The following is a 26,126-nucleotide window of genomic DNA, read 5'->3' as shown; positions in this document are numbered from 1 at the left end:
ATCTAACTTTCAGGGATGGGTGAACAAATGGATTCACTTACAAATCCTTTTATCACCAAAAATGCACTTTGCGTTCTGGCTGAACACAGCCTACTCATTGAATGGAGCAGTGTCTTGGACAGATTTAGAAAAAAGCTGCTCTTAACTTCAGGCAAAATCGGGGTGTGTATGATCTTTTTGGTGGATTTCATCAGAAAATATATCTGGATTGTTTGCTTTGAAATATAACACCTATCACATGATTTAAGGACAGTGCTTCAAAGGCATTCCTCTTAACTTGGAACTTGGCCATCTCCGGGGAATGAGAGCAGCAAAGAGAGGTTGCATCATCACATTAAAAATCCAGAGTCCCTACAGATGTGATGGAGAGAGACCTCCTGTATGGAAGACCGTACCCATCCAAGTCTGATTAAAAAATGATCTGCCTTTTATTAAAAGCTTCTTCATGGATTTCTCTCTGGCTCAGCAGTGTGAACTGACTGACATGCTCCACTGAGAGGACCTGAGGCCCCCTGCAGATCTGGCTCCAATTAGAGCCTGTTGGAGACAGAGACACCCCTGGCGGGTTGTGAGGCTTTCCATGCTGAGTGAAAGTTAAGGAAGATATGGTGACAGAAGCTCACTGAGGCGCAAACAGGTGCGACCTGTTACCTTTGCAACTGACAGCTCAAAACCGGTAAAGAATAGAAGCTTCTTTGACATACTATCTCAACTATGCTTCGTTCACCATGGATTCTGCTGTATGTACTTTATTGTAAAAAGAGTTGGAAAAAATAAAATTGAAGCTTCTTTAATTTATTTTATTCATTATGATTTGTTTTGTGAACCGGTATAAGAACAAAAAAAATTCAGTTTGTTTCAGCTTTTGGTGTTATGTTTTTCGTCCTTTAAACTGATAGTTAAACTATTGTTGTCAGTCTTGATTGATGAAAGCGTCTTAAAACCCAAAGAAAAAGCTAGAACCAAAAATGTTCTGGCCTTTTTGCTCAATAAATGGTTTAAATGATAATTCAAAACTGTTGTATGCAGTAAACCAACAGCGCCAAATGGGGCAAAACAGGCTCCAAGTGGAAGCACATCACAAAGAGGAATACACAGACAGAATTAATCATTTAGAGAAAATGTAAATAAAATGGCTGCAGGTAGGACACGACATGGAGCTAACCACCTTAGTCTCCACCATAATGTTTCCCTATTGCTCTTCTCTGGATGAAAACATCACCTTCATGTACAACTACGTCAAATGTCTAATTATGAAAATATATCTTCCACAGCATAGTCCACACATCAAAAATAAAGGATTAACATTGCTTTACTGATTTCTTTACTTCAAAAGAGAGCTGGCTGTCAGTTTTGGTTTAAATGCAGCTTTAAGGGCAGCCTGCACTGTATGCTTTTAATTTCCCTATAATATCGGTTATGCTCGCATAATACCAGTGTTTCTTGATGCAGGATATAACTTTTGTGCTTTAGAAAAATTGTAATTTCTTTTGTTAATGACATCTTTTTCCTAGTTTCAGGGAAACCAATATGCTTCCATTCCACTTGAGGAAAGCGGTTTCTTTATTTCAGCAGCCTCGCTTACATTTTTGCTCGTGTCTCAATATTTCTAAACTTGCTAGTTCTTGGCTTTTTGCTTCTTGTTGTTGGTGAAAGTCCAGGAAAAAAAGCCCCCCGAAGGTTTGTGAGCTTGTGAGAGTTTGTTGAAGAAAGATGTGAATTCTACTTATTGTCCATTTTCAAGGCTGGTAGAGTATAGTAGAGAGAGATCATTCACCTGAAATAATTAAAATGTTCAGCAACTAATTCTACCACGTAAGTAACATCATGAAAATATATCCCTGTTTAGTTTTAGTCTTTCTTTGTCCAGTTTTGGGCATAAAACCTTTCCAGAAAAAAGGTCAACAGGTTTTGGGGGGAAAAAAAAGACAGCTACATGACCTTTCTGGCCTTTTGAGCCTCGAGCAAAACGTCGACACTCACCAAACATGTTGCCAATATGCCCGTTTCTTGTCAAAGGCCGCAGCTCATTCTTGCCCCAGGCGTAGCGCTTGTAGTTGTCCCAGGCAAACTTCATCATCTGCAACATAAACAGACATACCGGTCAATGGGCTGACAGCAAAGCAACACACCTCCAGACCCAGACGTAATTAAACTGGTATAGCTCAAAGGCAAATGGACTGATAGCTTGTTGATCATACAGGATTAAGGACAGGTATGCAATAAAATAAGATTGACATTTCCCCCCCAGGTTCTCCTCCTAAATTGAAGATTGAATAATGTCAGTAGATGAAAAGCAAGTTTAATAGAGAACGCATAGGGGTGCACGATTCAGAAAACGTCATGATTCGATATCGATTTTTAGGCTCAAGACTCGATTCAAAATCGATTCTCGATTTAAAAAACGATTCACAGTATATAAATGTAGTTACTTTTCCAATGTGATTGCAGTAGATACACAATTTAAAAGAAAAGAAGCACAACAAATTAAATGTAGTTTGATATTACTTCATATGCATTGCAACTAAAAACTGCAAAGTGCCAAGCTTTGGCCAGTTTTCAAATAGAGATGTTCTAAAGAAAGTTCTGTGACATTCATGTTTCACAAAGAGTTTAACCTGAGTCAGACCGACAACAAAGATATAAATAATATCACATCCATACAGGGATAGTAGTATACAGTTGTTAAAACATAATTAAAAAATAATAAAATATATGACACACTAGTATTGGATCGGTACTCGGTATCGGCCGATACGCAAGTTCAGGTATCGCAATCGGTATCGGGAAGCAAAAAAACGGTATCGGGCCATCTCTACTTTCAAATACATTTAATTCAAGTATAAAATAAAACCGTTAAATAAAAAGAGCTTTTCGTTCAGAGTTGGGTAGGAGTTTAGAGCATTGAAAGAGAGTGCGTTGGTTGACTGGCATGTTAGGTACTTTAGGTTGTTGTTCGTCCACGTCTTTAATGTTAATCTCTGGGTGATGGCGTACCATGTGAGTTCTCAAGTTTGTGGTGTTTCCAAAATACTTAACTTTCGCTTTGCAAAGCCTGCATATAGCATGATTCCTATCAAGTTCCGTCTTCACCCCGAGGTTATAAAAGCCGAAATGTGTCCAAACTCTCGCCTTCAATGAGGATGGAGCAGGTTGAATAATTCTTTCTGTGAGGTTTGCCATCGTTTGCGCCAACTAAACTACTTCTGCACTCGTCCTTCATTTTGATTATAACAAGAGTGCCCAGGCGTCAGTGTGAATTCGACGCAGCGCCATCTATGGGAATGGCGAGCTAAACTCATTTCAGGACAATAGTATGCACGCCATTACAAAACTAAATAAAATAAAACAAAAAAATATGAATCGATTTTTGGGAATTCTATGAATTGATTTTAAATCAGTAGAGCTTGAATCGCGATACGAATGTGAATCGAGTTGTTTGCACACCCCTAAGAAGGCATCTTGGAGGAAAAAGTATTTCTGAATTGATGCTCTGTACTCCTCCCCAAATGCTACTGAAATAAAAATGAAGTGGATGTGATGTGAAGAAGGAAACTGTCTTTGATGCAGCAAAACAGAGAAAGCGAGACAGGGAAGTAATTTCAGGGGAAAAGCCTAGAGTTGAGTGACGCATCTCTGCCTGCAGTGATGGTTACAATTAGCTTAGAAGCATGTACTGTAAGGGAGAGTTAGTTTTTGTTAATCAAATAAACTCACAAACATCAAAAAAGAAAACATAAAAGGGAGCAGCATGCTCACAATGACAATGCCAGCGCACACAGGTGCTGGATCAAAAAACTAATTGAAAGTAAAAGTCAGACAAGAATCTTCACACTTCACAATCTTCTTACTGTACACTGATAGCTCCCAGCTGATTACATTTTATATTACAGAGCAGCATTTCAATCTATCAGAGATCTTCATCAGGCAAATGGATATCTGTTAGAAAAATTATGCTTAGAACGGTTTTGCTTCAGTTTCTTTGTTAAACCATTTGCATCCGAACTGCTGTTTTAGTATTTCTGTTTTAGGATTTCTGTCTTTCATGTGCTAATCATGAAAGCTGAGTGACCTTGCAAAGAGCACAGGATGTATCCTGAGGGCAGAGCGCATAATGTGGAGGGCATGACCAGAGATTAGAAGAAAAGCTACTGATTGCATGAACCGAAACTAACTTGACTCCCAACTCCTTTAAAAAGACACTGTTGTGAACAATCGTCAGTCATTTTCAGTCATTTTAGTTTATGCTGCGAGTGCTGTAAACTGACTCTACTTGCAAGTAAAAACAAACTTTTGAGAGAACTCCAGCGATTTTGTCCATTCTTTGATAAATAATTATCCTGACATCACAAAGCAAAAGCAATATATAGACAAGGACAATGCAACCAGAATTGTTTCGCAGGTGTAATGTTTAACATGTTCACCACTTAAGTTTAGCGTGATAGCATGCTATCATTTGCCAATTAGAACTAAATACAAAGTACAACCAAGGCTCGTGGGAATGTCATTCGTTTTGCAGGCGATTTGCTCATGAACCAAAGTTTTGGATAAATAAAGAGTTTGACCTGATGATGGCGCTGGATTAAAAGTCATGGGATCACTAAAGCTATCGCAGTTCATCCTGAGGGGAACACGATCACCAAAGGCATTAAGACTTACCCTCTGGGGACCATGAATGTCTTGGCAATACATTTAATAGTAGATATTTCAGTCTGGACCAAAGTGGTGGACTAGTTGAGATTGTCATAGCCTAGAAAATAAAGGATGTGTTAGTGTGAATTATAAAAAAATCTAGCTAATGTATAATGGAGGTTTAAGTTTAAATGTCTTAAAGTCTTTATATCTCACACCATCACGTTGTTGTTATGGAAATAAACTTAGATGAAGACACGCTTTTTGATTCTTTATATTTTCTAGTTTGCACTGATGTCTGATGTATGACAATTAGAGCTGGGCAATATATTGATATTATATCGACAGATATATGAGACTAGCTATTGTCTTACTGTTTTAGAGGCTGCATTACAGTAAAGGGAGGTCATTTTCTGAACTTACTAGACTGTTCTAGCTTTTCTATTATTTGCCTTTACCCACTTAGTCATTGTATCCACATTATTGGCGATTATTAATTAAAACTCATTGTGTTAATATTTTGTGAAAGCATCAATCGTCACACTACAATATCGACATTGAGGTATTTTGTCAAAAATATCGTGATATTTGATTTTTGCCATATCGCCCAGCTCTAATGACAGTAGAGCAGTAGTCACGTAAGCCATATGTAAGAACAATGCATACAGGGTATAGCCTTGAAATAAAATGAAAACTAATTCCAGCTGCAAGTATACTCAACTGAGGTGCTTTCAATAATAAAAACATGTTAATGAAATTCAATTGTCTTCAGCACGATCAAACAAACAAATAGAGTGGGTACCCTCCATGCAATCTGTCGAAAGCTGGACAGATAGTCGAGGATTTGATTTTTTTTTTTTTTTTTTCAAGGTAACACGATGTCATCTGTATTACCAATACTACATGAGACTCCTGGCTCTCCTGAAGTGGGCTCGAATAAGCCTTTGAGAAATAGACAGCATGAATCCGATTACCTCTGACATGGCTTCCAGCTGAAAATCCTCTCACCCTAAAAAGCGTGTTTGTGTAGACGCGTCAAAGAATACAGAGCTCCAACCATTTCTCACACTAAAACAACCAGTGTCCATAAAATACATGTTCAAATAAATGTATGAAATGTATGAAAATAGCGACTACAGGGTCAGGGAGCTGAGATCTGATTACAGGTGTATGCCAAAATAAACTATTTTGACGCCTTTGTGTCAGTTTGATTTTGTGATCTGGCATTTGGGCCGCAACACATAAAGTACTCTGTACTAAAAAAAAACATTCACAGAACAGAAGAAACAACACATTAGGGTCATTTTTTAAATCTAGAGTATGGCATAAAATCTGAGAAAGCAGCATTTTAAATAGTGCTTTTTCTATTTACTTTTGTAAATACTAAATGTATGCAGCAGCAAGCTCACAGAATGTGAAAAACAAGCACACAATATGATTAAAGGGAATACCACCAAATATGTCCACAAAATGTAATTATTTTCTATAGAAAGTGTTGGAAGAACAAAAATACCCAGTGTCAGTCTGATTTTCCATCCAGAATAAAAAACAATGCCTTAGGTTATATTTAAAACGTACTTCTTTTGTTTTTGCCATCCTGTCTCGCTCATTTGGCAGCTTTAAAAGCAAAAGAACAAAAAGTATAACGAAAAAAGTGTTTGCACAAAATGTGGGATTTGGTAAATGTTAGAACTCTGTGTTCCTCTGCATTTATTTGGAAGACATTACAGACTGTACATCATACGGTCTTAGCAGAAATGATCAAATGGCATGATGGAACCTGCAAGGGAAGCAGGACTTTACGACCGTCATCAAATAAATGTTGGTGAAAGTAGAAAACAGGCAGATGGTATGCTCAAACTGCATGACTGAAGGCATAGATAATGTAAAATGGCAGCATTAATCAGCGGTGACATGACTCTAAACGACGCTAAAAGAAAGGATTTAATGCAGCTGGCATTGAGAAGTTATGATGGGCATTTGTCACTTTTTTATGAGGTTTTATAGATGATTTATCAAAACAATAAGCAACTGATTAATCAGTAATGAAAAAAAAAAAGTTTTTAGGATTGCTACATAACTTGTCACAAAGAATATCCTGACAAAGAGATTTCCACAATTTACCAAGTTAAATTTAAGACCTATTTATTACCACACAGAATGCAATTTAATACCTGTTTCATGATCATATCGGCCAAAGTATGAATGGATAATCAGTAGGCCTAGAATTATGTTTCATTATACCACTTCTTTTTTCCAGTACTTCCCAGCAGGATATGAAAATAATTCCTGATATAGTTAATCAACTAAAGGCAACCGCGACCCGGATAAGCAGGAAATAATTATATGGATTAATCAAGTGAAAATGATTACTTAACTTGATGAAATCATACTCAGGCACGGAATGAAGCAATCATACCTAATATGAAAACACCCTTAGTATTAAAAAAATACCTTCAAAGGTTTAGGAAACTAAATGTAATGCTTTTTAAGACTTTTCAAGACCTGTACAAGGAAAAGCTTTGTTTTCATGCCAAAATGTAAGCACGATCAAACTCACACTCCATAAGAATATATGGCTCAGCTTCCTGCCGCTACACACTGAAGCGGTGTCATTCCAATGTAAGGGCAAACAGGTATCTGGCATTGTGTTTTCACATCCCTGCTGTTGTGCACTGCGCAGGGTCAAAGTGTGGGAGGACCAAGATCACAAACCCGTAGGATTGCTGATGTAACAACCCATCATCACAGCACACAACACGAATCAATACCTGCAGCCACGGCCGAGCAATGCCGCCCCCAACGGTGCTTCTCCAAGAGAGCGAATGGATGAATGATTTGTTTCAAAGGGCACAAAAAGCAGACATGATCTGACAGGACACTGACAATTCTTTGTTTAAACTAATTGGCTGGTTGTTGGGCAGAGGAGATCAATAACTGAACACAGAGCCAGTGATTAAAATGAACCAGGGACTGACCAGGGATACAACGTGCCTTCTACCGGAAGTCATGCACTGCTGATCATGCGATCAAGGATAGTCACGCATCAACCAGATCATAAAAGTGACACAAGCAGTTGCATAAGTGATTACATTTACGCTGCATCAAATCAAAAGCCTTTATTAAAATCCCTGAGGAATGTTTCCATTATATGCAACACAAACAGGCAGAGCCTGGAAAAAAGTATTGCTCTTTTTAAATCCCCCAAAACTATACAAAAAAACATGTCGACTCTCAAAATTGTCTAAACGAGCTATGCTTTGCAATACTGAAAACCAACTAGCCTATGTTTCTAGTAGGGCTGTAATCTCCCAGTCGACTAGTCGATTTATTGGTCGATACGTTCTGGCTCGACCAAAATTCTGATTGGTCGATTTTTTGCCGTGTTAATTTCTTTCTTTTTTTAAATTATTATTTTTTTGCCGTGTTAATTTCAGCAGGTGGAAAGCACTAATTGCTAACGGGGGTGTTTTCAGAGCACCCCTGTTTCACAGGTAACAGTCTGTCTTCAGAACACCCCCCCTGTTTTCACTTTTTGGATCAGCCCAACCCACTGGAGACAGAATGAAGAAAGTACTAGAAGGCCTTGGTCTGGTGGTTTGCTGAATATTTATTTAATCGTGAGCGTTTAATTTATAGTCAGTCCTCCTCTACCATGTCAAAGACATCGGCAGTGTGGCAGCATTTTACAAAAATAGATAAGGGGAAAAAAGTCAAAAGCAAAGTTTGCAAGCAACAGTCTGCATATCACAGCTCAACTACAAACATGGCATATCACCTAAAAACGCCCCGTCTGTTTTGATTAGGCTATATGAGCATATCAGAATTGGCATATTCTAATGTTTTAGTCTAATAATCGTTTTTTAACTGCAGGCGCACCCGCCCGCAACTATGGTAGCATCCCCCAGGGTTAGCCGCGAAGCTGAGCTCCTATGTTCAGCCTCGCTCTGTGCAAGGACATGCACAGAGCTGCTGAAATGATAGTGTCTGTCAGTTATTATAACATATGACAAAAACAATTGTCTTATTGTATATTATTGTATAGTATTATGTTGCATATTCCTCAACAGTTCTTGTGCTGATATCACTAGTTGACATAGTACTATTTTCGTAAATCATAGGCTATGATATTGCGCAGGTGCACGTGCTGCAATGCTGTCAGAGCTGACAGTGCAAAATAATTAGGTTAAAAAACGATTTAATATACTGCAAATAGCCTACTAGTTTTTTATGTCTATTTATAATTCATTTAGATGGACAAGGCTACCAAGTACTTTCTTCGCCCCCCCGCAGTCGATTTTTAGTCGAAATTTCAGGACTTCAGTCGACCAAGATTTTCTTTGGTTGATTACAGCCCTAGTTTCTAGTGTAGACTGTAACACTCCCAGAGGAAATGACACCATAGGAGGGTACAATTATCTCCTGTGTGGATCCTCGCCTTCCTAAAAAAAAAGGCCCAGCATGGACACAGAACCGGCCAGCAGGTTGTTTTTCTCTGCATCGTTCAAAGCAATACCGAGTCTCTCTGGACAGAAAACTAGAGAAGCACAGGTGTATCACAGAAAGAAGATAACGTACAAACAAGACCTCGATAGTCTGCTGTGTCAACATTAAAAGTACAGGAGTTTAGGAGTTGAAACTACGTTAAATTTGGATATACGGTAACTGGCTTTTAAAGCTTGTTTTATCCACTGCCACTGTCACTGCAAAAAAATGAGACTTATCCAACAAGGTCAAATATTTAACAAATTGAAAGGATGATGCGGAGGAAAAGAACCATCTGGCAGACAGCAGAGACAATCTGAACTAAGGTTACTTTGAGGCAAAGATGGCTATAAATAAAAGGAGAGATAACGAGCAACTTCTAAACCAAAAGTACTGTTAGAGAGGAAGAGACGGTATTATGAGATGTTGCCGAAGGGAGAGGTCTGAATCTGGAGTTTAGATGAAATGATAAGTCTTCTGAAGGCTAAGGCTGTACTAATATTTTAATAATCTAACCAATGGGGATCACAATTATCAGCATGGGGGTCTCCACACTCGATTATTCCTAAAGAGTATAACTGTGTTTTTTCCTCTCATGAATTGCTGTTGTTTAGAGTTGATGCTTTGTATCAGCTGAAACCCCTTTTTGGTCTTGCATACTGTATACACTATTCCCTGGGAAGACATGCTTGGTATTCCCTCCATTGGGCTGTCAGGATTTTCCTCCATGGATAACAACTTTATGGTATTTGCTTTCAAGTCAACACTAGTCTGTACAGATGGTTTCTCTGAGGCTGCCGCTCAATGATACTGGTGAGAAGTGCAGGGTATGGGTTACCAGTAGGGGTGTGAATCTTCACTGGCCTCACGATTCAATTCTGATTATCCTGTCAACGATTCGATACAATATCCCTATGCATCACAATGCGCCACCTCCTTAAATTTAATATATATTGCTACACATGGTTTTCATCAACACATTCAAGCAGTCAGAGATTATATATATATATATATATATATATATATATATATATATATATATGAGAGAGAGAGAGAGAAAGAGATATACACAGTTGTGTTCAGAATAATAGTGTGTTTAAAAAAAGTGAATAATGCTCAAAATCCTTAGAATAGCTTTTAATTCCATAATATCACGTTTGTGTTATACCTTTACAGAGAGTGAAGAAAAAGGAATATTAGGCTGTTCAAAAAAATAGCAGTATTTGCATTTTTCTTTACAAACTCAAACATTTACTGTATAAAACTGAAAAATGTCTCAAGGGTTTGCTTTACTTTGAGTCACTGCACTAATATTTTGTTGCATAACCATTATTTCTGAGAACTGCTTCACATCTGTGTTGCATGGAGTCGACCAACTTCTGGCACCTGTGAACACAGTGTTTCCCACACATAGACTAATGTGTGGCGGTGGGCCGCACTATCAGCACCGGCCGCCGCACATTGCGTTTCGTTATTCATTTATTTTATTTTTTAAAACACTATTTAAAACACGTTCTTCTGCATTTCCTTTCCCTGCTCTTCTCCGTCTCTCTGTCACTTGTGTCTCGCTCACATAGACACACAGCTCCTCCCACCGTGTGGCGTTTTTAGCCCCCAACGTCGCCTTTCAGGCACGGAGGCTTAAAACACCATCGAGCCCACCGTGCACATAGCGTCCGTCTCCGTAAAGGAGAGAAGACGGCTGGCGAAATTCACAAGTTCACGAAAGGTTGGTATCTATCTCGTGAACACCTTTACACAATCACCGACCCGACTCGTAGCAAACAAGCGATTGCGCCTGCTTTAGGAAGTTAACTAGTCGCAAGTTTGCGGTAAAATGCAGTTGGGTTGTTGAGGTCAAAACACTATAGCAGCTGTGAATCAAATAAACGTATTATAAATAATGTTATGTCATTTTTTACTCTTACACTGAATGTTTGCTGCTTCAATCCAGATGAGTATTGAAAAGTATTTTCCGCGACTGAAAAAGGCACATGTTGAGGATGAGGACCAGCCTGAACCGGAGGTAACAATCGGAAACAGAGCTGAACAGTCCGACCAGTGTAATTAGTTATGTTATTAATTTGTTCACAATATTTTCAGGCTTCAACCAGTAAAAGACAGGGTCAGGGAGAGAGATAGATTCGTTAGGCATTGAAGTAGGAGAGGAGGACAGCATCCAACAGCGTGTCCTCAGTTTTTGATACTTGATTGTTACAAAAATAAGTAGTTGTCTTCAGCATAAGGCAACATGACCTCTTCAAGTATTTTGATGTATTGAAACTGATCCATGATCCCTGGTATGCGATAAATAGGCCCAACACCACAGTATGAGAAACATCCCCATAACATGATTTTTGCACCACCATGCTTTACTGTCTTCACAGTGTACTGTGGCTTGAATTCAGTGCATGGGGGTCGTTGGACAAACTGTCTGCGGCCCCTGGACCCAAAAAGAACAATTTTGCTCTCATCAGTCCACAGAATGTTGCCCCATTTCTCCTTTGGCCAGTCAATGTGTCCTTTGGCAAAATTTCAACCTATTCAGCACATGTCTTTTTTTCAGCAATGGGACTTTGCGGGGGCTTCTAGCTGATAGCTTTGCTTCACATAGCCTTCTTCTGATCGTAACAGTACTCACAGGTAACTTTAAGTCTTCTTTGATTTTCCTGGAGCTGATCATTGGTTGAGCCTTTGCCATTTTGGCTATTCTTTGATCCATTCGAATGGTAATTGACCGTTTCTTTCCCACGTCGTTCAGGCTTTGGATGCCATTTGAAATCATTTTGGCTGAGCAGCCGATCATTTTCTGCACTTCTTTAGACGTTTTCCCCTCTCCAATCAACTTTTTAATCAAAGTTCGCTGTTCCTCAGAGCAATGTCTGGAACGACCCATTTTGCTGAGTATTTCAGTGTGAAATGCACTATAACCAGCATGCACAACATTTGCTTCTTTCCTTCCTTAAATATGGGCCATAACTGACACCCGTTTCTTCACAGAATCAATCACCTCACTAATTGAACACAACACTGCTATTATTTTGAATATGCCCCTTTCAATTACAGATTCAATTACACAGAATGAGCAGCATGCATGTCATGACTGTTGGGTCTGTTGGATTTCTATGACTCTACAACACTTACTAGTAAATTATTTGCCATGTAGAAATATTACTTCCTTTGAAGAATATTATTACAACTACAATATTATACATTTTATTTGATTTATGAGGTTAGTGATGTTGGACTGCTATTATTTTGAACACAACTGAGATATATATATATTAGGGGTGGTACGGTTCACAAAACCCACTGTTCGGTTCGTATCACGGTTTTAGGGTCACGGTTTTCGGTTCTGTACGGTCCTTGTTATTTTTTCTTTTAATCTTTAACACTCAAGAAATATACTTCAGCATATGATATATAGCTGAAATTAGCATATTGAATGCATGTTGCACAATAAATGCACACAGTGTCAGTTCTATCTATTGTTTTATTTCCGCTGTCATCATAGGTAACATGAAATCCAAAATGTTCCCACACACCAGACTATATACGACGCTAGCACATCCTCCAACTCCAGGCAGCTATCCTTATCTCTCCCACTTGACATGTCTGCATGTGACGTGACCTGCAGCACTCCACACTCCACCTGAGGAGCGGTCGGCTCGGCGCCTCTCAAAATCTGACGAAAATCTTTTAAACTGACCTTTGTCGATCAAAAAAACCCACTAATTTTCCGGTAAATTTCTGGAAACTTTCCATGGAAAGTTTAGCTGGGGAATTTTGGAAACATTCCAATTTGGAAACTTTCATGGGAATTAATGTAAATGATGGGAATTTGGATGGGATGTAGTCATTGGGCTCAAATGCTGTCTTCAATCAGCTTCAATCTGCTGTAGAATGTTGGATTCTAGAAATGATCTGTGCAGTGGGTGTTGGCTAGTATGTAGTAGCCTATGCTGATTACTGCGTGCGTGCATGTCATTGACAAATATAGGGAGGACATTCAACTGAAGTTGCATTAAATCAGGTTGTTTTAACCAAGATTATGCTGCAAGATGGGGTTTTTTTTTCAAGTACATTTAAGTTCCCTGTTATAGACTAACAGTATTATAACAAGCATTATTACAAATATTCAGTTTATTCCAATTAATTCCCGTTTATTCCCATGGAAAGTTTCCAACTTTGAAAATTCCCAGAATTTTTCAACCCTAGTTGCACCACCAGTGAAGATCACTACACTGGTTCATTAAGAACATGGTACTGACAGCTGGGCTTAAACTCAGTGGCCCCTGTGTGGCCCACGAGAGGTAGCTGGGCAGAGACTAAATGGTGGGCTGAACAATTTGTATCTTATTCTGGATTACCAATTAGAGCAGATCTTTTGCTTAAGGCAAACAGTCCTCACCCCTACTGATATCACCATATATAAGAACCCAGCTGTGGAAAATCGCAGCACTACACACTTATAACAGCAGAAAATGTTTTACACAAAAAAAGATACATATTAGATATTTGTGATACATATACATCATGCAAAATTAGAAAATACAAGAAAAGCCTAATTAAGAGCTGAAAAGTAAAGCAAAGGTTGTGGAGATCAAGAAGTTGGGGGGGTTGGTGTTGGAATCTGTATGTGACGACAGAAAAGCAGGACCACACCACTACTACTGCTGCGGCAGATAAGAACTGAGCTACATCCTGCTAATGAACCTGCATTATAGCACGCTCTACACTCTTTCATGTTTATAAGAAAGTTGTGGAGAACAACAGCAAAACCAAGCAAAATGGGAATATGCACACAGTATACCCAGAGTCTCACTTGCAGATAGCTTAAGACATGGTAGCTTAAAAAAGAGCTTCACTGACGTGTAGTGGTTATACAACATGGAAATATACTTCTAGGATTCAGTTTCAGGAGCTTGATTCCAACTGGGACCGTCCATGTTGAAAATGTACACACTTGTGGTGCCATCTGGCACTTTGGATAAGAGCATCCTACAAGCAGCATGCAGTATGTGACCAGAAACAACCCTCTGTTCGCATGTTTCCAAATCTCCGAAATTGGTCATACAGCATGCAGTGTCTTACTAGTACACATTTGGAGCAACAAAATACAAAAAACAAGAGTGGGATCCCCTCACAAAAGGGGGTGTTGAGGTTTATTATTTTCTGAACAAACTCAGCTACAAGTACGACAACTTTCATAATCATACTATAGTCCAAAACTGACAGAAGTCACAACACATCCGATGTCATGGTTAAATTAAAAGATCAGTAACAGTACAAATTTATAGATTCAGAATGCCAGAGTATGACACATAGCAGTTAGCTGAGTAAGAACAACTGGAAAAGAAAAAAACATGCAAGGAAAGTAAAGAATAAGTAAAAGATTTTTACATTTGATTATTAATGAGCCACAGCTTCAACCGCTTAGTTAAAGAAAGCTTATGGAATGCAGTCTCTTTTCTCAAAACACTGACAAAACTCTGTGTAAGCCATGCTGACCACACACCTCCTTCTTAGCCAAGACAACATGGATCATTTCATACCACATGAACAAGAGTCTTATAAATAAACATAAAGCATGCCTCAAAGCACACTTGACACTTTCCCAGCCTGCAAGTGTAATGCAGTTGTTATGTTTGGTTCCACGAGCGAAGCTTCCCTTTAATCTGAGGAGGCTTTGGGTGGATCATGGATAATAAATCATCCCAGCACCCTGGCATGGCAGGCCCCGAGACACTGCGGCGTTAACGAGGTGCTGTGTCATCACCTGAAACCAGAGGAACCTTTGGCAGAGAATATACAGAATCTGCTTTCCCCCACCGTTTCCCCCTGAACTCCCCACCTTAACTCGTACATTCCCCTCCCGCCACACTTCGACCAGCTTCCAGTGTTAGACCTGCTCTGGAGCTCAGCCATTTCCTTCCTATTAAAACCACATTTATGGCGAGCGGTGACGGAGCCTTGCAGTTCTCTGAAGGCCAGTGAGGTCTCATCCTGAGTCAGCACAACACTGTGGTCAATTACAAGCAAGTCCCAAAACAAGAGCCAAAGTTGGACAACCAAACAACGCTGAGCTGCAGATCATTCATGCATGGAATTAATGAATGTCTGGAGTCAATCACAAAATCGGATGACCATATACATTTAATACAAGGATATAGGATTGGTTCAGGAGTGTGTGTGTGTGTGTGTAATGTAAAATGTGCAAAGTAACTATACACCAAATATCCCAACAGACTTCTGATTAGAATACGCCTGCATAGTCCTTGTAATTATCAATAATTGAGTCAGCAAGCCTTGGTACACTCGTAAAATGCGTATACCCAGCTGCAAGAAATAATTTGAGCAAAATCAGTGTTCACTGAATCACTGTTACAACTGATGCCAACACCTGGATTCGAGCTGTACACTTCAGTTTTGTTTTTGCAGATCATACCCAGAGAATTAGCTTTCATGATGTTCATCCAATGTGATTTTCTGCTGCATTATTGTCAAGCCAACTGTTGGTATCCAACTTTTGAAATAACATTTTTTTAGAGCATTTCAACAAATGCAATTTAAATCAATGTTAAGTCTTCACAATGTAAATTCACACTGGTGCTGTACCTGGTGGTACAATATGAGCACATATGTATGTATTTGCCTGTGTCCCTCTCTCTCCCTCTGGCAGGTGTCCTCGCCAATCGCTCCAAAACGGATCATTAGGAGAGATATGTGCCCTGTGCCAAGTCGTCTCCTGAGCTTCTCCCACTGGTGGGTTGAGAGTTCCAAAGCGCATGAAAGATTCATGCCAAGAGACAGAGTCGCCACAAGGAGCCTATTAAAATGTCTGGACTCGGGTCTTCAATTGTTGAGGAGGTAGACCTGGAGTATTAATGTGCCTAAATGGCCCCAGTAGAGCCAGCTGATGATAAGTAATGAAGAGAAAGAGGGACATGACAATAGAGTTGTGAATAGACCTAAGTATGACTTTAAAACTGCTTTAAAAGGAAGTTAGTATCAGAATAATATAAAACATGTTATGGCTTAGTCTTAAGATGGGCAGACATCGTTTTTAATAATCGTTAACGTTGCACACAACACGTTTTAATCGAATTTCTGCACGTCCAACTGCAGGCTGTGGCTCAGGTGGGAAGAGTGGTCGCCTACCAATCGGAAGGTTGGTACACACACACACCTGCAGCGATGGCTCTGGATTGACGTCAAAGCTCAGAGGGAGCGAGAGCAGCTCCTCTGCTCTGCTTCGCTGATGTTGTTGTGTGGATGCAGCGCTGCAGAGCAGAGCCGTTTGTCTCTCACTGCTGGGTGGGTTAGGTAGTGACAATTTTTCAGGACTCCCGCGGGTCACGGTATTCCCAATCAACAAACGTATTGTAAGTTGTAAGTGGTTCTCTTTTCTAATACGAAATGCCTCGCAATCTTAGGGCGCACTCACCGCATTGCAGTGTCATTTTTTTATTTAATCTCCGGCTCCGTCCCGCTCCCGTTGATTTCTGTGCTCTATTCCGTCCCTATCACGTTACCAACAGTGAAATTGACTCCCGTACCGCGGGAATACTGTGACCCACGGGAGTCCCGAAAAAATTGTCACCCTCTACCCTGCAGTCCCGTGGGCACTGAGAGAGAGACACTGAATCCCGAATTGCTCCCAATGCTGCACCATCAGAGTGTAAATGTGTGTGAATGTTTATCTGAAGAGCTGGTGGCACCTTGTACGGCAGCCTCAGCGAAAGTGTATGAATGTGTGTGAATGGTGAATGGTGCCTGTACTATGTAAAAGCACTTTGAGTAGTCGTTAAGACTAGAAAAGCGCTATATACTGTAAATACAGCCCATTTACATTTAACGTAAACATAAACACTGATCCCCAGGTTGGTGTCGCATCCTTAACATCCATCCATCTATCCATCCATCCATCTTCGTCCGCTTATCGTATCGGGTCGCGGGGGCAGCAGCTCCAGCAGGGGACGCCAAACTTCCCTTTCCCGAGCCACATTAACCAGCTCCGACTGGGGGATCCTGAGGTGTTCCCAGGCCAGGTTGGAGATATAATCCCTCCACCTAGTCCTGGGTCTCCCCCAAGGCCTCCTCCCAGCTGGGCGTGCCTGGAACCCCTCCCTAGGGTGGCGCCCAGGGGGCATCCTAACCAGATGCCCAAACCACCTCAACTGGCTCCTGTCAAGGCAAAGGAGCAGCGGCTCTACTCCGAGCTCCTCACGGATAACTGAGCTTCTCACCCTATCTCTAAGGGAGACGCCAGCCACCCTCCTGAGGAAACCCATTTTGGCCGCTTGTACCCTGGATCTCGTTCTTTCGGTCATGACCATAGGTGAGGGTAGGAATGAAAAATTACTAGTAGATTGAGAGCTTTGCCTTTTGGCTCAGCTCTCTTTTCGCCACAACGGTGCGATAAATTGAATGTAATACCGCACCCGCTGCGCCGATTCTCTGCGAACCAATCTCCCGCTCCACTGTTGCCTCACTCGCGAACAAGACCCCGAGGTACTTGAACTCCTTCACTTGGGGTAAGGACTCATTCCCTTAACAATCCTTAACAATGTTATCAAAAAAAAGCGAGAAGGGCAGCATTACTTTCAGCAAAAAGTTAGCGAATACCTAGTAAACATTGAGCATTTAGCAGCTTAAGAGTCAGATATTTCAGAAAACAGAGCTAAGAGGAGAGTGAATATTGACCTTACGTTTGCCAGGTGGAAAGATGCACGACTTCAAATCAATTCTAGTGTTCTAGCTCTGTGTCTGCTGGATTAATCAATGACTGCAGGCTTAAGCCCAGAGGTACTTTATCTTATGAACAAAGGTGTTAAGTCCAAACAGAATCAAAATTTTCCCTACAAAAAATTTAAGTAAATGAAGGTGAAGTTATTAAAATATAAAGAACGTGTGTAGAATTCACAGATTTGTTTTAGCTACAAATGCCACATACACTATGAAGAACACGTCTGCATACTCAGAGCTTCAACAGCAGTCACTATTTGGGTGGCAACTTGATTGAAACACTGCATTAACAATTGTATTAACTGAGCTGCTGTTTCTTCAAGCATTCAGTGTTTGTCTGCACAAGAGCGTTTTCCCCTCTTTTCAGTTTCCTTGGATCACCGAGCCGACCCAATCAATAGACCTCTCCAGAAAAGTTAATGTAATCTGGGTGGAGAGCTGAGTGGTCTCTAAACTTTGTGGAATAACACGAACTTTCAGAAGAAATATCACAGATCAAAGAATTCTCGAGAAAACCTCTAACCTGCTGTCCTCCCCTCTCACTCATCTTGCGGACAGCCGCTCTCTCGGCAAAAACAAGCTCGTAATGATGGTGCGTGCGGAAAATGAGGGGGTTAGTGCAAGCAAATACAAACCATTACAGGATTTTTACAGTATCATTAGAAAGACTAGATGGCAGAAAAAAGGCAGAAGACAAAGGAGCAGGGGAGAAGGGAAGTGAAAGAAGGACATACAGAGGAGTGGGAAGTCATTTGTCTGAAAGAAATTGCCAATTTGAGTGGGCTGCCTGGGGATAAGGTTCCACCCTGGGAACCACACCGTATCCTGTGTGGATCATAATGGTGAGCCCACTGTGCTTATTAGAAATGAATGCACAACACCCCACCCCCAGGACTCACCATCACCACCCATCTGTAGGCGTTTTCACTCACTTACAACCGGAAGAAGAGTTATTTTGAGATAACTAGATCAAGAGGTCTAGCTCAAATGCACCAGGGAGAGATTCAGAAAAGGGAGCACCATTAATAGATGTACTGTATCAAGGTAAGATGAGGAGAGCTGTTATTATTTGCACATTTAATATCTTATATTGTCTTATTATTTCATTGTAGTAACCATGGTATTTAGGTTGCCTTGCTGCAACAATAATTTCCTCTTGAGGGACAACAGAAGTTCTGACCTGAACATCAGAATCACTGTTGCTGCTTACGATAATCATGCAGGAATTTGTCCTTATTGACACAGATCCAAAAACACAGAATCTTCTTCCAGACTTTCACAGTAAAGTTCGAGCAGCATTCATTGAACTTTTATTTGCTACAGGTCACGCTGGCTGACAGAAGAGGCACCAATGGGGAACTACTAAAAGCAGTAATAATAAGCCATTAGCGTGAAAGTATGCCTAGTCTTGCTAACAGCCAAAAGAAATGCTCACAAAACATATTCACTAATGGTTTATCACATTGGCAGAGCATCTTTCAAATTCAACTGATCCCTTCCTACACGGGCTGGTAACTTTGAAACACCTTCCTTTTTCCCGTATGATTCCTCAAACACAGAGGAAAGCCTTTGAACTCAAAGATGATCAACCTCGTCACTGCTTTCATCTTAAATTGCTGACTTCTCAGGAGTGAAAAAATCATTTGGATACCAACTGTTGCCAGTGCTGAATTAGTTGTGCGCGAGATCATTTATTGTTGCAATTCATTATTTTTCCAAATAAAAATGTTGTGGTTTGTGAACAGAAACAATAAACCACCACCTTACGGTCTTTAAACGAATCATGAATCATGAAAGAAGCGTTTCAAAATAAAATGGATAAAACAGCCTCATGCCTATGCGACATTAGTCACAGAGCATGTGAGTACGTATTACAGACTACATCCTAATCGATTGACAGCCCTAATAACTAGGCCTGCAGATGCCACATGTACAGATAAGCAAAATAACCTCTTGAAGGAACAGTTCTTTCATTTATTATCACTTTCAGACACCAGCAATTTATAATGCAAGATGCATTTTTGCTGAGCTGCGAATGCATGTTGAGGAAAATGATATATTCATTTTATTTTGCTTTGAGGTAGCTGGGAGACATCAGTCACCTTGCCAGAACTGTTTGACAGCCCCATTCTTTGACTTTAATGAAATCTCAACTCAGAAACGAGCCAATTTCAAAGCTCAGACAATGAACCCTCTACTTCCTTATCCTCTGACACATTCTCACACACACACACACACACACAGCAGAGCAGGCATCTCCCTGCCAACAATCACATCCAGTAAATCCCCAAAATATCATCTTCAATTAAAAACAATGGCAGCCTAAGCTTTTAGCGGATCATGACTATATTAACACATCAATAGTTCTTTCAATGGAAATTTTAAATGCAGTGATGTCTGGCCGGCTGACATCCGACTGTAGAAACAGATGATTCAGTGAATACATATGTTATTAGAGATTCAGGTCAGAATTTTGAGAACTACAACAGTTGCAAACCCCAAGTCTAATGCAATTCTTAATTTAAGGAGGAATTTAATAATAATTAACGTGTCGGCCATTTCCATAACTGTCGTTTTAACACGCTAATGTTATCAATCACCATATGAAAGACAATTGCCGGTATTCCATCCAAAATGATCAAGACTGGTTCCAGACCTCTGAATCCCTGTCCACATCTGAAATTTGTACTGCAATTAAAATGAGCCTCGCGATTTTAACCATGCTTCTGCCTCATACACACTCTCTCCCCCTGCCTCCCAGCATTGTGCCTGAGTCGCATATTATCACGCCATGGTTAATGTCGAACCCTGATGTGATAACGACGTATCAGTCGATTGCAATTTTCTTAACGTAAACAAATAACAAAACAATCTTGCAATGCTGCAAAACAAAAGAAGTGGGAAGAAATTGGGCGATCGCTGTAGAGAAGGAAATTGAAGAAAATGTTTCCTGAGTCACTTTCAAAAATAGAACAGATTTCTTAAGTTTGGTTTAATCTTTCCAATGGCAACATCTAAAAACGCCCTATGTCTGTTTTTGAACCAAGACAGCACCACCATTACTGCATATATTTTTTAGCACAGCACAACAAATTGTATAATTGGTGTGATGTGGAAGCAATAAATTAAGCGGTTTAAAGCCTAAAGGGGATTATTGATCAGTAACGTCTGCAGTATCATTTTTTGGAAACACAAACCTGGAGAAAAAAAAAAAAAAAAAAGAGGGAGATTTACCACTTCAGACATTATTGTATCTGTACGTGATCCGCTCTACAGAAATGGCCATGAGCTCACTCAGAGATCTATCTGGGGTACTAAGCTAAAGGCATGCCATGCTATTGCTGTGACCGAAACACTTGCATGCTAGGCTTAGCTATAGATCCACTTCAAATGGATCAGCAAACTTGTGAGAGCTCTGCTGTTCTATCATGCTACACAACATCGTGTCCAGGGGTTCTCCAGGTGGGGAGTAAAAGCAGTTCAGCTGGAAAACAATTCATTCCCAAGTTTAGAATATAAACAGCGAACACAGCAGTTTAAGGTGACCCTGTAGTCTGTCATAAACACAGCTTTGGAGCCCCAGGATTAGCGGTCTTCCTTACGGTGAAACCAGCACCCTCAGAAACACCAAATCGTATCACCCCTTGGCCTCTCAGATAACAGCTATTACAAAGAAATCGCAGAGGAAACTAGGATGGTATTGAGAGATGTGTTGTGGGGAAAAAGTTACTAATAAGTGCTGCCTGATTCTCAAGTGCAGTGATGTGCTCCGGTCATCTCTCAATGTAGTTCTGTTTAAACATGGAAGGTGAGTAAACAAGTGTAGTATACACAGAGGGCTTCATTTCAGAGGCATGACGGGCGAAAGCTCACACCTCGACACAGACAGGGAGGAGGGGAACAAAATACGGGAATAAAAACCCAGGCCACTCGTGAAATGTTTGAACAGAGGCTACTGGTGGTTTAAAGGGACGTGTTGCCATAGAGATCACAATCCATGGGAAGTTGAGCCGAGATGGAAAAACAGAGAACGTGTTTTTAGTTGTTATTTGAGTGAAAGGACTAACATTTCAGCACAAGGTGCGTCTGCAGAGTCCGAATTAATGGCACAAACGAAGACAGGGTTTTTCCTGCATAGAGGAATGTTTGCCCCCCCAGTCAGCCCCAAAGGAAAACCACCAGCACCAAAATGATAAGAATTGATAATAGAAATAGCAATTCAAATCCTCTCTGAATGTGTTAAAGAGCAATTTACCAAACCACTATTGTATTATTGTACATATTAGCTACAACAGTAATAGCAGTTACCTTATGTAAGTCACTCATACATTTTTCAACTGAGGAGCAAAACATGCCCCTTGGGAAAAAGATATGGTTGTGCCCTGTTCATACTAATCAAATGAACTGGACTTTGTTGTCAGATGCGAAAGCCCCCTTCTCTTACTGCATTATACCATTAAACTAAACATTTTGAATTGTTACCTGCAAAATTTTGTATAAAAATATGCAGTACAATTAATATAAGAAGTCTGCACCTCTTTCCGCGCGTGCAGCCCCCACCCCGGGTCAGCTACATACTAATACTAAAAGGCCAATAAAGAAACGTGTTAAATGTGTGTCAAAGGGAATGTGTAGGAAACTGCATCCTTGATGATTTCCTGTATTGTAATTGAGCATTTTCAGTTTTGATCCATCAAAAGCTTATGAAGCCATCAAAAATGTGCTCAATCATAAGCTTGGAATCCTCCTGCTGTGTTACTCACACCCACTCATACCCTGGGGGGTTGCAGTCATGGAGTTGAATCACTGTGACACCACTGCTGTTTACCTCCTAATAAATAGAAACACTTGCATTGGATGCAGGTAAATAACTTTTGGTGCCATAATGTGGCAGAAAATGCACATAAATATTGGATATGAAAAGTCTGTCCGCTTATAAAGCAACTCCATTCCCCTAAAAAATGTATTTGCCTTGTCGAACAAGGCAAATGTTCCTGCATGAAAAAGAAATGGCTTTAGTACACTTAATGTCATTTAAATTATTACACATATTTTCCACACAAGAATCACAACTACAATCAGCCCCATCTGCATGTTAAGCTAGTGCAGAGAGAGTTTGTCGGTCCCCTGTGTTCTTTAACCACCACTGACCAGACCAGGAATATGGTGTTAAAGCAGAAAAGCTTTTTGTGCTCGAGTTTCAATCCATTTTACACCCTAAAATGTGTCCTGGGAGCAGGAGAAAATGAGTTAGTCCGTGCAATGCCCAGCTATTCTGAGCGAAGCCATTACAGAAGATCCGCAGAGACAAAGCAAGAAACTTAAACAGACCGAGAGGTCCGTCTTGTGTGAGATTATTGTTTCCCCCCAATGATCCTTTCTATTTTTATTGCATTTGCTGTTATTTTGCTTGTTTTCCCTCGCCTCATTTGTGCTTACCTTTGCTTAGCTCTCTTAGCTTTTATTCACTTTACCGTTTCTCTGTCTATTTTTCCCATCTCCTCTCCCATTTTCTGCCACCCTCCCTTATTCTCATCTGATCTCAAATCTCCTACTTGTTTTGGTTTATATCTGATAAGCTTGTGAAGTGGTACGGTGTACAGAAAATGGAAAATACATTTTAATTTTAATAATATATAAAAGATGGCAGCAGAGGCCCGTAACTTGCCATCTGTCGTCTGCATGAATGACTTACCACAGATGGGCAACGGTTCCGACTTAGGAAGACAAACGCTCAACGTGGACCTATAAAACACGTTTGTCCATTCAGTGGTGTATGCCTTGAGAGTAGAGTAGGTTCTATGACACACATTGCAGCTACAACTCGCTTCTTTAGTCAACAGTTACTGTTGATTCTGATATTTGTCACGGGAGCCCCTATCCATTGTGCTTGGATTCAAATGTTTTTTTTTCCTTGTTTCTGTGTCTGCAAAACGCTGATAAGTCCCAGAAAGTCTCACATTACACCCATCTTTTTCTCACCCCCTTGCGTGATCATACCCTGGGGCTTTCAGTTATTACTATAGTGTGTGTTTCTATGTGAGAATGTCTGTGTGTGTGTGTGTATGTGTAGAGAGGCAGACACAAAGAAAAAACAAAGAGAAGGATAGAAAGTACAAGTCTGATTGGAAATGTGGGGGAAAAAAGTACTAAGGCAAATGGAAGAAAGGAAGAGGGAGCTTCTGTTCGGGCAGTGGTTCAAGGCAGGTGTCTGTGTCTCCTCTCGCATTATTTACTCAGCAGGCTGAGATAGTCAGAGAAACCTGCAGGTAGCTGACTCTAAAACAACACAGTTGATCAAAGATTGTAAATAAGAGCCTGAATATGATGAATATGCACTCTGTCATGTCCCTTGTCTCATGCTGAGAATGTATGTGACGGAAATGATGAACTGCAATCTGCGTTAGCTGCTGCCTCTGAGCAGCAGCGGGGGAGATATGAACAATCATAAACGTCTAAAAGCCGGGTCCTAAAATGAATTTGACACTGATGTTAGCAGGATGGTGTAAGCAAATACGTAGATTGGCAAACCATAACACACATATACACACTTTCAATTATTTTTTTTCCATCTGAATTCAAACGCATTCCTCCCTTGTGATTTTTCTCCCTGCAGCAATCCTGCCCAGTGATGATCAGTAGCCTCTGGGACCAAACACACTGTTCCAGACGTCCAGTTTTTACTGGACCTGGTCAATATGTGGTTTTAGCCTGAAGGCCACAATAGCAGTGTTCTTTTAAATACATCTGAAAACATTTGACCCTGTAATCCCTTCTTTGCAGCTGCATATAAAACTTAAAGTACCTGCTCCCTTAGCTCACCCTTCACTATTCACTTCATTTAAAAAATGTTATTCTAAGAATTGCTACTTGACCACGTCTGCTCTTCGTCAGCAACAACTTAATTGTACATTCAAAACACAAGTTGGAGCTAATAAGCATAAAATGAGCTGTGGGCCCCAAGTTCGATTAAATACAATTTTCTTTGAGGAAAATATACAACGTTAACATCATAACAACAACATCATCTATAATACAGGGCCTTAAAGGAATAGCTCAACATGTTGGTACACACACACTTATTCGCTTTCTGGAGAAGAGTCAGATGAGAATACCACTCTCATATCAATTCATTAAATGCAGCAGCTAGCTTAACTTAGCATAAAAACGGGGGGGGGAAACAACTAGCCCGGCTCTGTCCAAATGAAATAAAATCAGCCTACCAGCACCTCTAAAGCTCAGTAATTAATCTGTACCAACATAGAAGTGTACAAAAGAAAATTTGCTGATTTACACAACGTTACATGCCGGATGTAACGTTGTATAAATCAGTTGTGTAACTTATTCTTGGCTGGGAGCAGTTGCTAGGCAACCAGCGGAGAAGCCATGAAATAGTAAAACAGTGGATTTAACCCGTTTGTTGTTTGCTAAGGGTGCTCGCAGTATTTCATTCACATTGTTATTATATGGGTGGCAGTAGCTCAGTCCGTAGGGAGTTGGGTTGGGAACCGGAGGGTCGCTGTTTAATGTGCATCTAATAACTAACAGAGTGGAAACATTTAATTTCCCCTTGCGGGATCAATAAAGTATGTCTTAATCTTAATATAAACATCACACATCAACTATAGTGTAGCCATCAGAGGCTACGTGCATAGGCTCCATAGCTATACCAAGACCCGCGCAAAAATGAGAAAAGAGCATAACAACTGGCAGAAGTGTCCTAATGGTTTAAATGTTTAAAAAAGGGATGCATACTGGCGACATCTGAAGCCCACTTTAACTTCTGGCTGCAGCTGCTGCTTTTCTCCTACCTTCACTGTCAAGATTCCCATCAGGCCCTCTTTGGCAGAGAGGGCCTGATGAAGTTAGCATTGATCTCACCCCTGTGACAAAGACCTGAGACAAGCCCATCCTGGTCCATTTGTCCCGGTACAAAGTCATCCCTTGCCCATTCTTACCAAAGTGTCCACAAGGAGCAAAACTAAGCAACACAATTATTTAAGTTACTGCCTTAGATTTTTTTTTTTTTTCCCCCCCTTTCTCCTATAAGCAAAGGGATCACATCTACTCTGGGACAAAAGACAGGGAAAGAAAGAAGAAAGATAGAGATAGGGAGAGGAGGGGATGAACTCAAAAGAAGTCATGGATATCAAGGGAAACCGGAGGAGAGCGCAGAGGATAGAGAGTAATAGAAAGAGGACAAAAGAGGAAAGAAGAGAGGCAGAGCAGAGAGAGAGAAACAGAAAACCTCTGTGGTCCCA

At 40.4% G+C, this 26,126-nt stretch overlaps 1 protein-coding gene across 1 annotated transcript in view; it reads right to left on the bottom strand.

Annotated features, from left to right (window-relative positions):
• Window positions 1-26,126, bottom strand: part of LOC144519331 (mannosyl-oligosaccharide 1,2-alpha-mannosidase IA) — a 219,054-nt gene that overhangs the window by 120,553 nt on the left and 72,375 nt on the right. Inside the window, exon 2 of the mRNA XM_078252383.1 lies at window positions 1,984-2,080. Coding sequence (XP_078108509.1) covers window positions 1,984-2,080 — 97 coding nt within the window. The remainder of the gene's footprint in view (window positions 1-1,983; window positions 2,081-26,126) is intronic.

The sequence above is a fragment of the Sander vitreus genome, chromosome 6, assembly GCF_031162955.1.
Source record: "Sander vitreus isolate 19-12246 chromosome 6, sanVit1, whole genome shotgun sequence".
In the NCBI taxonomy this organism is placed as follows: Eukaryota; Metazoa; Chordata; class Actinopteri; order Perciformes; family Percidae; genus Sander; species Sander vitreus.
Note: the sequence above shows the minus strand (reverse complement) of the source record. Positions and strands in the feature narration are given on the sequence as shown.